Source organism: Drosophila montana, unplaced genomic scaffold (genome assembly GCF_035044405.1).
Source record: "Drosophila montana isolate Dmon_TW-CO22-7 unplaced genomic scaffold, ASM3504440v1 contig_2178_1, whole genome shotgun sequence".
Lineage (NCBI taxonomy): Eukaryota > Metazoa > Arthropoda > Insecta > Diptera > Drosophilidae > Drosophila > Drosophila montana.
Genome location: NW_026997075.1, coordinates 1544186 through 1558851, shown reverse-complemented (window position 1 = coordinate 1558851; position 14666 = coordinate 1544186). Strand labels below are relative to the sequence as shown.

At 40.1% G+C, this 14666-nt stretch overlaps 1 protein-coding gene across 3 annotated transcripts in view; it reads right to left on the bottom strand.

Annotated features, from left to right (window-relative positions):
- Neto (Neuropilin and tolloid-like) overlaps nt 1–14666 on the bottom strand; it is a 94948-nt gene that overhangs the window by 18680 nt on the left and 61602 nt on the right. For all 3 annotated transcript variants that reach the window (XR_010436063.1, XM_064681000.1, XM_064681001.1), the window contains exons 4-9: nt 12742–12827; nt 11092–11421; nt 10913–11010; nt 8907–9049; nt 7678–7787; nt 4777–4908 (exon numbers count right to left, since the gene is read on the bottom strand). Coding sequence is in view for 2 of the 3 variants with exons in the window: in XM_064681000.1 (XP_064537070.1) it covers nt 4777–4908; nt 7678–7787; nt 8907–9049; nt 10913–11010; nt 11092–11421; nt 12742–12827 (899 nt within the window). In the remaining variant the exon portion in view is untranslated. The remainder of the gene's footprint in view (nt 1–4776; nt 4909–7677; nt 7788–8906; nt 9050–10912; nt 11011–11091; nt 11422–12741; nt 12828–14666) is intronic.

Here is a 14666-nt window from a genome sequence, read left to right as displayed (position 1 = left end):
CTCTGCTTGTGGTTGTTCTTGCTGAATTTTTGTTTATTTTCCCCGACTTGTTGAATTTGCAGTTGGGCCGTCATTTAGTGGCATATTAAAGTAGCTATCGATGGTATTGCTGCAAAGCAATTTCTTTGTGGGTTGTCGACGCATTGATATCGCACCTCACACACACACACACACACACACGCAGTCAGTCAGCCTCTCAACTCAACCGCCCCGGCAGTAAGCCGCCAGCTTATCCGTTGAACATCGATCGAACTGCTGAATGATTTCATCAAATCCGCTGACGTTGAATTGATTTGATTTGATGTGCGCCTTGTGCAAATTTATTTGATGCAGTTTCATAAATGCGAGCGACCATAAAAAAGTGCGGGAGTTTTTACTTTGCCAACCGCCCGCGCCCGCGCCCGCGCCTGTGCCCGCTGCCTTTGCCATTTTCATTTCCATGCCCATCGATAGCATAATTTTTCACGTTCTAGAAAACTGTGTGATCTGGGCGGGCTGGGATTGGACCTGCCGCTCGAGGGCGACCACCAAAATGGTGAGGCACGCAGAGCATCAATGCGCCTCCCTTTCACTCTCCACCCCACTCTAATAGTCACACACTTGAACCTCTGCCAAGCACTCGAGGCGATAATCAGATTGCCAAGCTTTCCCCCCAACCCCCCGTGCCAACAACCATCAGCACTCCCTTGTGCAGGTGCACGTTTGAGTGTAAGCGTGTGTGTGTGTTAATTGAACTGTTCGACGTGCATAGTCAGCGCTTGTTTTACAATTCGGCTGGATATGTCAGCCTTTAAGAGTTGCATGCATCAATAACCAGCAATCCAGCAGCCATCAGCCCCAAGCCCCACCCTCAACCCTTCGCCCACCGCCCATCGCTGTTTAAAGCTTCTGTCCTATGCGAGCATTAACCATACGACAAGTCTTCAAATATTGAGCGCTAGCTTTAAATTAATGCGATAGGTATGATTAAATATACCTATATAATTCACTGCACTGCGTTGCCAATTGATGTGGAAACTTTTCCACAAATTGTTGATTGCCATTTAATTGTGTACATGATTGTGGGCGTACCACTGTGCACAGTGTGTAATTCAATTAGGTTGAAAAAAAAGTTTATATTGCAAAACAACACACGGCCTATGTACTGTCGCCATTGTCGTATGGGTTGTAATATACCTAGACTGATGCCCGAAACCTAGACTGATGCTTGGATTTGGAAATAACGAACTGATTTCCTTAGATTTTTATGATTCGGGCAATTTAAATGTGGCAAGGGCCTTGCTATGAAATCATATATTTCAATGTTTGTTAAATTTTTAGCTACCACAAAAATATTCTCAGTACATAAGCACAAGGGAATTGGCTTTCCAAGCATAAAAATAAACAAATAACAAATGTGTTCAAAACAGAAAAATGTTAGACAAGGCACGTCTAATTGCAAGAATCAATTCTAATGCGTATCTCTTACGGCTGGCGGTACAGGGGATTTCCTTGACTACGTTCGGGCTTTTCCCCCGATGCATATTCATGTTCATGCTGTCTGCAAACCAACTTGTTTGGCTCTTCAAAATTCCTGTTGGCATTTGCATGTTGCGTGGATGATACTTGAAATCAATTGGTAAGCTTGGCAATAACTATTATTCCCATTATGATCAGATACGATTGAACTGCTTAGCTCACTGCATATCTGCTGTGAAATGCCACTCAACAATTTTAAATGGATTTATTGACTTAATAGATGCTCTACCCTTGTATTGTCCTCGCTAGTCCTTAAGCACAATGCTGCATTCATTGAATAGTTGGCTCAGTTTAAGAGGCCTCTCAGCTCCAATTTCATTTACTCTCGAGCACAATTGATGGGCATCCCGAAACAGTATTTGTATGAAAACAGTGAGGATGTTGATTTAGCTTAGGGATACCCTGTAACATGCTTTCAATGCTAATTTGCGTTATTTTAAAGGTCTTCAAGAACTCAAATTTTAATTGGCCCAACTTGGCATACCTGAATACCTATATATATATATATATATGTATCATACTGTTTATTCGCCTACTAACGGGTACAGGGTATTTGCATGTAGCAAATATTAAAAAAAAATCCGAACTGAGGAGTTATTAATTAACGACTGATATCAGCTGAAGTACATCAGTTGAAGCTATAGATCTACATTTCAGCTCAGATTGAGGGCCAGTGCAAAAGCTATGGCATAGCTATGCTGTGGGTGTGGCTGGCGAGGAATCGCATTAGTAAAACAATAATAGGTTGCGTGATAGGAATCTTGTCGCCTTGTCTCGTGCGAGGACAGCGTCGATGCGAACGCCTTTTTATATGTAGCTGGTAGGAATTTAATAGACCCGACGACGCGTCATCGTTGTTGACTCCAACTCCAAATAACATCCTTGCGTGGGGCTGATGTCGCCTGGCAGCCTGGCTGCTTGGCAGCCTGGTAGACTCGATATGTTAAACAAGAGACTTTGACTTTAAAGCCCCACACAGACACACACGTCGCCAATTCAAATTGTGTTTGTAAGCTTAAATTGGCCAAAAGGTGTTCAGCATTTGGCTTTACTTTTGCTTTCGCTTTAGAAAACAAGAAAATACACACAAATCACAGCTAAATAGAAAGAGGGGGGCGTGTCTTGCGGGTCGTCTGTTTAATCAAGCGGCCTGCCAACATCTGCGCAGCTGGTTTGCGCGCTCTATAAATAGGGCCAGAGCTACGGTTACGCCCTCACGCCCACGGCCACACACACTAACTTAATTAACTTGTTGTGAAGCAGATGCAGTATATTTTTGGCCATGTCCAGAATGATATTCAATTTAAGCTCCAGAGCGAGCTCTGTTCCGGTCTCAGGTTCTGGTTCTGTTTCTGTTTCTCATCAACGCCAGTCGTCAATATTCCAAAAGTCAAAGTTAAACTGAATCTCTCTCGTACTATCTGTCTCTGTCTTGGCTTCTCGTCGCTTTTTGAGCTGGCTCAGCAAGTAATGCCCCAGGGAGCCACTGGGCGGCTGACGTTGGCAGTGCGTTGACAATAAAATGGTTTCCCAGCCATGCGGCTGCTTGTTGAGTGCCAAGGGCCAAGCAACTGGACCAGCTAGCCAGGCAGGCAGCAAGGCAGCAAGGCAGCCAGGCGGACGATAACAGACGAATTGTATTGAAATCGACAGCTAATGAAATGTTGCCCCAGATAGCAAACACGCATCTGCAGCGGGCAGCTCCCCATGGAAGGAACTCGGTACGCCCCAGGGCGAGCCCAACTAGGAGTCATGAAATTTGGTCCCGGTCTTGTCCTTCCTTATGCTAAGTGCCATAAATTGTAATTACAATCTGCAACAATGGCAACACAGATCTGATTTTCAGAGTCAAGGTCAAATGGCCCGTCACGTGGCGTATACGTTATTTGTATGGTGCAGACTGAACTAAAAATCTGTGACCACATATCGACACTCGTGTTGCGATAAATATTGCGAATACGAGTAAAAGTGTTATGCAGGTTGGGTAGGATGAGGCATTTAAAGGCTCTTTGCCTTTGATTCGCTCTTCTACAAGCAATATTGAATATAGTTTAAAAATTACCACAGACAATTCAAATCAAAGAGATGCCTTTCGCATTTTAATTATCGAAAAACTCAATTTGTTACGTAGTGCAGACGTTAGGCCTAATGAAAGCCGTGTTGTTATAATTATTATAGCACACATAATGGGCCTGTTTTAAAGTAATTTTCGTGTAACGCGTTCCCCAATTAGAGCTTATTTTTATGATTTTGCTAATTTTAAATATTGCCCGAAAGAAGTTGACATACCCTGTAGCCAATAGACTAATGGGGCCCACTCCACGGAAGCTCCTGGAATTTCTTGATAGATGCCTCACTTAATAAAAAGTTTATTCACAAAGAACTGCTGTGCTTATTGTCACATAGTTATAAGATTTCCGGGCATTTGAAAGTTCGTATAATTAAATTTAAATATATCGACTTGGGGGACATGAAAATCTTGATATTGATCCTTGCCTGCATTTGGAAGCATACTCTCTCACAGCGAGGCGGTCATACAGACTGGCGGACAGACATACGGGCCTCAAATATATATATACATATACTTTATGGGGTCGGAGAGGCACCTTCTGGCTGAGGCATACTTTTCGAAAATTGCAATACATTCTGTACTCATTTATAAAAAGAGGGGTATAAAAATCACGCACATCAAGCGTACATTATAGACGCACAACTACACACACGCACACACTTCCACACACACGTATACTGAGCATTAATAAGCAAAGCGAATTTTTGGGCAAACGCAGGCTTTGTTTAGGTTACATTTTGCATATCTGGTCAGCTGGAATAACTACAAATTTTTACAATTTACATACATTAAAATTTTGTAAATTGTTTGCTTTTGTGCGCTGCATTATAAAAGAATTCACCGATATGCATTGCCAGTTGTAACAAAATCTATAAAATTTCATAATTTTAACATTTAAAAACTATTCGCATGGACTAGTTTAAGGGCTCTATTCAGCTTGACACAGAATGCAAAGGGAGGGATTTAGGGAGGTAATAGGTGTACTCAGTGGTGTCGGGGAGGGCAGTGTCAAGAGCGAGCAGGGCAAGCACAGCGAGCAAGAGGGCGTGAATTCCAGAGTGTGTGAGCAAGGCAAATAGATTAAGTAGGCAAAGACAAAGACACGCTAAACGGGTGGGGGGCGGGGAGCACTAGAAATGCGCGCCGAGGGCTGCCTAATTACAATCAAGCAATATTACGATACTTACGCGTATTATCTTCTGATCCCGTATTATCTTGCGTATGCAATTAACGATAAAGGTGATGACCATGCCGCCAAGTATTAGCCCAAATACGATAATGATGATGACCACATGCTCGGATTGGCCAGTCGTTTCATTCTGTGAATACAACGAGATAATAACAATATAATAAAAATTAAATAAACTTATTTTTCAATCACTGCTCAATACGATTATCTAAAGCAGCGTTCACTTTATTTATGATTTTTGTATACATATTTGTATATAGTTTATAGTTTTATAGTCAGAGCTTGGTTAATTATTTGTTATACCCTGAACCTATTGAAAATGGCTGAGAAGGGTAAAATGGTTTTGTGCCAATGTATGTAACAAACAGAGTAAAGCATCTCCGACCCTATAAAATATACATATTCTTCTTCTCTCCGTCTGTCTGTCTGTCCGTCCATCGGTCTGTCCGTATGTATGAACTCGTCGATCTCAGAACCTATAAGAGCTAGTGTCTAGAAACTTGAACGTAGGTCCTACTACTACCCGCGCAGTAGATAAAGTTGATATCAAAATCCTGTTTTTTGAGAAAATCTCTTTGGTTTAAAGAGCTAAAGTCACCATATTTGGCATGCAGCTTCTAGAATATCAAGAACCTTTCATTTTATAGCTATTGCCACCTCCCCCACTATCCCCCTAGCGAGAACTGCTTTTAGTGTTGATAGAGGGTTCAGGGCATCCGCTAGTCATGCACTCTTACTTGATTTTGGTTTCTTAATTAAGTAATTTGTTTACCTTGAACTACACTTAGATATTTTTAAAATATTTGTTCTTCTAAATGTGATCAGAAGCCAAATAACTTTGAAAATAGTCCACATACAGCTCTTAACTAAACTAACTAGACTAACACGCAACCTGCACTCCCAGTCTCATTTATGCATAATACATGGGAGATATGAAAAGGAAAAAAATAAACTCTTCTGCATACAGGGAAACAGACAGACCTAGCTGGATCAACTGAGCTTTTGTTCCCAATTACGAATATAAATATGTCTGTTACACAATTTTTTACAAAACTATTATATCCTATTTTTGCTATTCTTTTTCTCAATGGGTGCACGTATAATAAGAATTTTTTTGCGCAGCTTGAAAATTGTATAATGTATTTTGCCGTTTTTTTTTTTTTATGCAGTATGTCGACATACAAAATAACATAATTTTACCGGTAACGTTTTTGTCGAAAGTTTTGTATAGCCCACATGCACAACTAGCTTTAATTTGACGCTCGGGCAGCTGCTTTGGTGGCTTTTCCATTGCAAGCTCGATGAACACAATTACCTAAAAATCGTGCACTAATTTAACTGTGAGCCAATTAAATAAACATAAATTGTGTATGCGCTTCATTGAACGTTCGATCGAGCCATTGGACCAATTATGAAGTAAGTGGCCAAAAAAATAATGCGATTTATTTGGTAATGCATTTACAATCGAAACCCAAATAAGTGACACCAAAAATCGCTTGACTACCTAATTTGACATACGATATTTTGAAATCTAATACGCTTTTGTTCTGCAATTAACGCAACTATCAAATTAGTTTATAAGCAAACAACTATCATGGCGCATGTTTAATTGTTCAATAATAGTTACAAATGTTTGCATTATAATGTTATCTGTGCCATTAAGTATAATTGCCAGTTGGATTCCATTCTATCACAATTTGACGAACCTAACATACGCTCGTTTGATGACTTTTTTTTCTCTTCAATTTCGAATGAATTATTTCTAGTAGGCAAATAACTTCTTTATTTGTAGCTAAGAAAAGCTTCCCTCTTACTCACAGGTCTCTCTTCTTGTTGCAGACACTACATATCGGAGTCAGACGGGTCGCAACCCTATATTAAAGAAACTAGTTCGAAAAAAAGTATGGGTTTAAAGGATATTTTGACAAAACTTAACATTTACGAGCTTTCCTATGCCCCTAGCATATCTGCAAAACTATCTCAAATCGGATTCTATTGGAACAATCTGTTAGAAAATATTGTTTTTGTATAATAGCAAGACCTACAGGGGTAAGTACATAATAAAATATTACCTTATTAAACGTAAAATGCGTTCAATCAAAACGTTACACAACTCTCCTCAAAAACACCATATCTTTTACAAAGAGTATTCAAATCTTGTAAGTCGTAAAATACCCGCGTTCAATATTTGCCAAGTTTTCAAGTGCGTGAGAGCAGCTTTGTGTTGTTTTTCGAGTTTGAACAATTAGCTGAGCTTTACGATCGCAACAAGATTTACAACAAAATCGCACATTATTTGGGGGCAATAAAACCCGCAAGAAATGCAAACTATTTGCCGCTTTTAACTTAAATGAGCCACAAGGGAATACGGTTGAGGGGGCTTTGCCTTGGCTGGGCTGTGACCCTATCAAATCTAATCATCTACACAATTGCTGAACCAACAAAAATAAAAATTGGGAAAACCAAAAACAATAACAATAACAACAACAAGCGGCGACAACACAGAGAGGGGGTGGGGGCACCACGCCTCGAATACAAATCTCAGACTTTGGCAACAAAACTTATTTGGCCAACTTTATGTTTGTGTACGTGTCTGTGAGCGTGGCTCTGTATGTATGTATGTATGTATGTGTGTGTGTGTGTGTGTTATGCCACTGTGGCTGAACATAGTTCAAATAAAAGGCAAGAGTATGCGGCACATTCGTTTGCCCATAATTAGATGCATGTACGAAGTTTGGCCTACATAATGATAGGGAGATGCTTTTCCTCTTATATTTGCGGATGACTTCAATGGGTGAATGGGTAAATAGGTGCACGTACTACGGCCGGCTGTGTGTATGGGCGGATGGGTGGGTTGTGTGGGTTGTGTGGGTTTATGGTTTGTTGATTTCTCACTTACCCAACACTTCTCCTCGTCCCAGCGAAATTTACAATTGTCCCGTTCATTACACTTTAAATCGCTTGATATGCAGGTCGCGTCCTCGCAATCGTACTCGTCCTCGGTGCAGGCTATTTTTTTTTTTTTGTGGTAGGCAAAGATTCATGATTAGAATTTAACTTAAATTGCCCTAAAATGATACAGTCGGCATCGCACCGACTGTGCAATACTCTGTTCGCAGTGTTATTACAGTTTAAATTAGTCGAAAAGAGTCTTCTTACACTGACTCTAAGACTGTAATCAATTCCTTTCCAACTGTGAGTAGGATATATAGACCAGACTTACTTCTTAGAAGGACGACTGTTTACAAAATAACGTTTGCGGCGGCATTACTCCCGTTAGCCATTTTATAGGGTATAAAAAAGGCCATCAGTAGCAGACACAAAAGCAAATAGACATAATCTCAAGCACAAATCGTCCTGCAGCAACAATAATTGCAATGCTTCGGCAACTGGCAGCTAAAAGTACAAAACTCAGACTTCGGCCTCTGCCTCCTGCTCAGCTTTCTTCACAGCCAGAGGCTCAGTTTCGTCCCAATGTCTCGGCTGCAGGCTCAGTTTTGGCTGTCACCTAACAATTGTTAGCCTTGGCTAGCGCCGGGCTGGGAGTTGTTAACTGTAAAGTGCCAAAAGAGCTCTGGCAAAGTTAACAAAATGCCAGGAACAAAGGACAATCGTTGAATGACAAAGGAGTGCTTAGCCTTTGGCAACAGGCGGCAATCACGCAAAACTCAGCTAGGAGACTGACAAACAAACAGACAAACAAACAAACAGTTTGGCGGTAAATGCTAGTCTATAGGCAACAACGAGATACATACATAAGTAGTTAGCCAGACAAAGGCATGGACAAGGCCGAGAGACAGTTGTTAGCCAACAGAGAAAGAAAAAATAACTGACAGCCAAAAAGCCGCCCAAAAATCCATTCAAAAAGCCGACGCCGTTTGCGGTGTTTGGGTGCGGCTTGGGGATAGCGTTAGCTTAGCACAGGATTGCCCAGGCTTTGCCCTATTCCATTGTCCTGCCCTCACATCTACTGCGGCCGCTGCTGGTGCTTGCTTTGAGACGTTCCGTTAACACACGTGCCGCAAATTTGAAGGATTTGCTGCCGCAACCAACACGACCGCCAGCATAATTTAGTGTGCGTTGAGTTTTGAAATGTTTGAAATGGCCTAGTTAAAATTGTAAACTTACTTCCCGATCCACGGTCCCGGAATGCTGTGTACAGAATTGCGAATGTTGAATTAATCGCACTTTGTTCCGCGTAAAATCGCATGTGCAGAATGTTCGACTCCGCCGTAATGCTCTCGCCCGCCGAACCGCAAAAGTTTTTCACTCTGCAAAAAAAAAAGAAGAATATAACAAACGGCGGAAGGGGTAGAGGTTGAAAATACAGATCAAATAAAAGAAAACATGGCAAAAGTACAATCAATATTGGGGTGTGAAAATGCTTTTAGCATTTAACTTAAAATTGTGCACTCTCATGTTTGAACCTAAAACGAAAAAGCTAAAGCAAGAAAGCTTTGTAATGGGTTACATATATTTAATTTAGACATATTTTCGCCTTTTAGAGTTTATGAATTCATGAATTATTTATCATATTCTATAACGCTATGATGATGTAAGCAACTTAAAGTTAATAATAAGGTGGAACCAATCAATTTGGTATTCCTGCTAAATTGCTAGACTACCTTATACCCAACTTTTTAGGTCTTAAATTAATAAGCCTCATCAGTTATCATAGCTCTAAACTATGTTCCGAATGTGCCCATATGCCTTAATATAAACCATAAATTAAGCATAAGCTTCAAATTGTGCAAATTGACTTTCAGTTGAAACTTGGCTAGGCTCACATTCAAACCCAATAAAAAACATTCATTGATTTGGTTCACAGCTTGAACCAATGCGTCGTCTTAATACTTGGTTCGGTTAACCGGCTTTTCACATCTAGTCTGAAACCAAGTTTTGGTTTTCAGATTTTGTATATTTTAATTGTTGTAATCATCTTCAACCAAACTATTTTCCGGTACAAGTTCAGGCTCAGTTTCTCTTCAACTCAGTTTATGGTAAAAAACAATTGCAATGCCGGGCTTAAATATGTGTAACATCCACTATATATGGTCAAAGAGTTAAAATTAATTAAAATTTGATATACATCTTATGCACGCTAGTTTTCTCGGACCACACCGTGTCATGCTCACACTTGAGTGAATTGTTAGGTTGATATGTTGTCTGGCCAACACGCTTGCTAAATTGTTACGAAAAGTGAATTTAAATAGAAACCGAGGGGACGCGGAGAACAATATCAAAGGTATTGCCAAAGGCAATGGCAACTAGAAAAAAAGGCAGAAGCAATTCCCTTTAGTTTGCTGACATTTAAATACCCTTTTTGTGCTAAATAAAGAGTCGTGGTTATAGTGCATGTGCATTGAATAGCCAAGAGCTCAAGTTATGAAATATTTTTCACTTTCAACTGCTTGATGATGATATTCAATTGAAGAAGTGCCTTCAATATGGCTTAAAAACTGAATAAGTGGCCTACCTGCAGACACATGTGTCTGTCACAATTTTGAATACCCTGCGTAAGGGTATAACAAGCACCGTATCAGTCGACCTGACCGACTAGACAGGCAGCCCCAGCTAGACGGACAGTCAATCACTTTGAGTGGTGCTGTCGTTGCCGATGCCGTTGCCATTGCCGTTGGTGTTGACCTCGACGCCAGCATCGGCGACGTATTCCCATCAGTGTGAACAAAAGACTGAACCCTAGAGCTAGCCCCAAAATCGAATGGCATTGCAAGAGTGTGGCTGAGAGGGAGGCGACATGAGAGCTGGGACTGAGGCGCAACAAGTGGTAATATGTTGGCGTGTTGAAAGAGGGATGTGCCCGACTGAATGGCACATGGCACATGGCAAATGGCAAATGGCAGATGGCAGATGGGTCGCCGTCGGTTGGTGGCACAAAACAATTCCAGTTGGACGAGTCAAAGGCGCCGCCGCAACTTCCGCTGTCATACAATTTACTTGGGCCGGTAATAAATTGAAATTTTGCTTTACATGCTTTGATCTTTACAGCGTTAGAAAATGCTTTTTGGCTGGCTTCACATTGTGGCGCATTCGTGGAGCGGAAATTGGTTTGTGGCACAAAATTGCGTATACGCCACCCATCGGCAGTCATTGGGATAGCTCTTAACTCTTACCTTAATGGCATTACTGTTTGCTCTGGGAATATATCCAGAAAGTTGGTCTCGCAGTCATTCGGCTTGCTCAGATGAAAGTCCAAAAATTTTAAAAATATCTTAAAACGAGACGGAGAGCAGGAAAGAAATTTGTTGAAAGACGTTGCATGTATATGTTACAAAATTGAAGCCACACCCACCTTCCAGTTGTCTTTCACCTGTATGCGCCAAATGCAATCGAGAGCAATCTTATCGCGTATCACCTGCTCCCTGATGTCAGCTGGGACATCTGTTGAGTTAATGAAGCCCTCGTAGCCATCCTTCTCAATGGTGCAATTGAGGTCCGTGCTGGGCGCCTCTCGATTTCGATCCAGATACTCGTAGACGGCACTGAAACCTGTGTATTCGATTGTGTCGTCTGAATGGAAATGCAGCCACAGATACCGTTCCTTTGAGGTTATTTCCGGTGGGAAATCTGTGCCACAGAATTTGCCAATTAGCGTCGAGAAACCGTATTGGCCATCGCGTATCTGTAAAAGTCAGCGAAATAGCATGAAAAACTTTATCAAAGGTAAAAAAAACTAGGCTTATTGCAGGTTAATTAATATTAATTTCAGGTAATTAGAGGATTTTCTTTTCTCATGTCATAACTGTTCGAGGATTTTCTTTTGGAAAAGTGCCCAGTGTCCAGCTTGTAGTTATCCCGTTTTCGCTTGTCAGAACAGTTCAAGTCCATTTGAGTTGACAAGCTAAACTTAATCTGGAACTCATATACTTGTGCGCAACTGTGGAGACGCTGCGTTGCCAAGGTGGCAACACCTCTTTTATAAGCTTGGCTGGGCCGGGGTCGCGTAATTTAAAATGTCATTTACGACTGTCAAGCTAACTCATCTGAAATGCGATGCCCATGTCAAATTGAATCCGAAGTGATTAATCAAGCAAATAAAAATTGATATTGCACGGTGGCAACATTCACTGTGTTGATAAAAAGATATGGAATTACAAATTTTATTTCTTTTGTCATATTTATTTTTTTGTGTCATAACGAAACCCGAGACAAGTTAAATCTAAAGCGAAATTCAATGTTATAAAAATATGCTGCATCACGTAAGGCAGTAATATCTTGAAGTGTGACAGAGTTCACACGGGCTAATTAGCTGAGGTGCTTATAGAAATGATGTGGCAAAAAGACAGAAGCATTAGCCTGTAATACTGTTAAAAATCTTCATAAATATTAACACATGCGAAATGCCTAACGCAGTGCCTAATGTAATTTTAATTAGTTTTTGCCGCAGACCGACAAATAACTTGTTTCGTTACCCTTTAATATACATAACTGGCTGTGCGCCAATTAAAATTATTTTCTAATTATCAGCTAGCACTAAATGTGCAAAGTTTTATCATATATGTGTGTGCATAGATGTGCGGATGTGTCGTTAAAGTTTATAGGCTGGGTTGGCGGTCACTTTTGGAATGGGGGCGGGGCGGCCACTTGAAAGTTGCCTGTTGAATGACGTTGCGCATACGACATGTGGGCGGTAGCTGAAACAATTGGCAAGGAACTGTCCAATGTCAACTTTCAATTAAAACTTTGGCAGATAGAGAGGGCCATTTTGTAAAAACGGCCATGCAAATATGTCTGCATAGAGATATGCCAAGGGCTTGTCTGCCCGACGCTGGCAAAATGTAAAGAAAACTATTCACAAAGTTTTTTGCCAAGAAACGGACTAAGGTTTGTTTAGCTGTTGCTGCTCTTGCCGTTGCATTGCCTTTGCTTTGGCCGGCAACAACATTGTATCTATAATGCGAAGGCATTTTGTTGTTGTCCAATAATTGCTGGACTTACTTACTTCGAGAAAATCAAATTTGCACTCCTCCTTGGCCTCAATATTAAACGAGTTGCGAAAGTCCAGCCGTATGATTTGTCCCTTCGGCGCTGTAATTAGAAGTAAATAAACAGTTTAAACCTTAAGTTATGTGTGCACGTAGGGATGAAAGGAATGAAAACTATCTATTTATTTATTTAGATTGCCTCAATGTCAATCAGATTAAAGAATATCCTCAGGCTTACTCAACAATTTGACAACAGACTTACTCCATAAATATGTACAATTGAAAAAAAAACGTTTTGACACTGTTTTAACACAGCCCCGAAGCCAAAACACAGGGGTTTAAGTGTAAACTATCACCTGTTTAATTACAGATAGTGTAGGTATGTAAACAAATTTAAACAGCGTAAGGAAAACTCATATTCCCGATTAAAAATACCATGAAGGTTAGTGCTTAATTATAACGTTAATATACATAACGTTAAGCTATCTCTAATTAATCTCCGAATTAACTTTTTTATACAGAAACGGTACAACGGTACAATAATTGTGGCAAAGCTTTTGGGACAGACTATGTTAATGAAACACAGCTTATGCTGTGTTTTAATATAAAGTTAAGTTTAAATCCATATGGTATATACATATATATTTGTTCCCTGTCGCCATCAAGAGGCCTATACAAATAGCCAAATTTATCTAATTCTCAGTATTTGGCAGAAAGTTATGTTAATGAGACTTCTTGTCATATCCTTGCTATAGACACAATACATGAAGAAGGGGCCTCGTTTGACAAAAATGAAACTATTTGAACGTATATCGTAACAAGTCTGCGAAAGGGTATCAAATATTCGTTGGAGATAAATGCTATAACTCGCTAAAATTAGAGTCATTTTCAACAAACTATCAGATGTAGCATGAAGATAAAACCAATACCGAATTATTTCAAAGTTGAATCGATAGTTTTGCAAACGAAGCATATTTATTTATCTTTGTATACCCTAGACGAGAGTATTTTGATTTTGTCGTAAAATACGGGACACATAGAAGGAGAAGATGGGCTCGCCATATATATTCTTCATCAGTAACAACAGTCGGTACAGACATGTCGCTCTCTCCGTCTGTCTCTTTCTATGCAAACTAGTCTCTCAGTTGAAAATATATTATCATGTAAATTTGGATAAGTCTTTCTTTCTGTTGAAGGAACCAAACTAATCGGACCACCATATCATATAGCTAACATAGAACCGATCGGTCTTGCATGAACAACATTTTGTTTTTCAGAAAATCTTTTTCAAACTCTATATATTTATTATGCTCCTTGCATATGAACCAATGCTTAAAAAATCCGATTACTATATCATATAGCTCTCTTTTTCAAAATGCAATCACCAAACTCAGCAATTACGAACTTTTTCTATAGTCCTCACCTATCTTCTACAAAATCGTTGTCCCTTCATTATTGATTTTAAAGTAATGCAGGACAATGTTAACATAAGCAAATTTTTAGCTGTCTAAAATTGATATGTCTAAGATCTTAATAATTCGTGTTTCAACTAACATAAAGCAATAGTTTGTTAGAATATTTGGTTATTATTTTTTTAAGTGATTAGAATTCAGCCCAATGAACTCCGGCGCTGAAAAGATGCGTCTGTGCCGAGCTGACAGATGGGATAAACGTCTGATAACGACCGAAACCTTAGAGCGCATCAATGGCCCGGCGTATAATACTTGAAAAGGCGCACGCACACACAATATCCCATAAAAGGATCTACAGCTTGTGGCGGCAGCTGGGCTAACCACACCAGGCTAGGCTAGGGCCTTTTTTGGTATACATAACATAATGGAAATGTAATGAAAGTGTAAATCACAGAGGTTTGGTCAAACAAATGCGATGTGTTTGTGCTGGCTCTGAATGTGAATGGGGATTTTCACTCTGATTGGCCTTG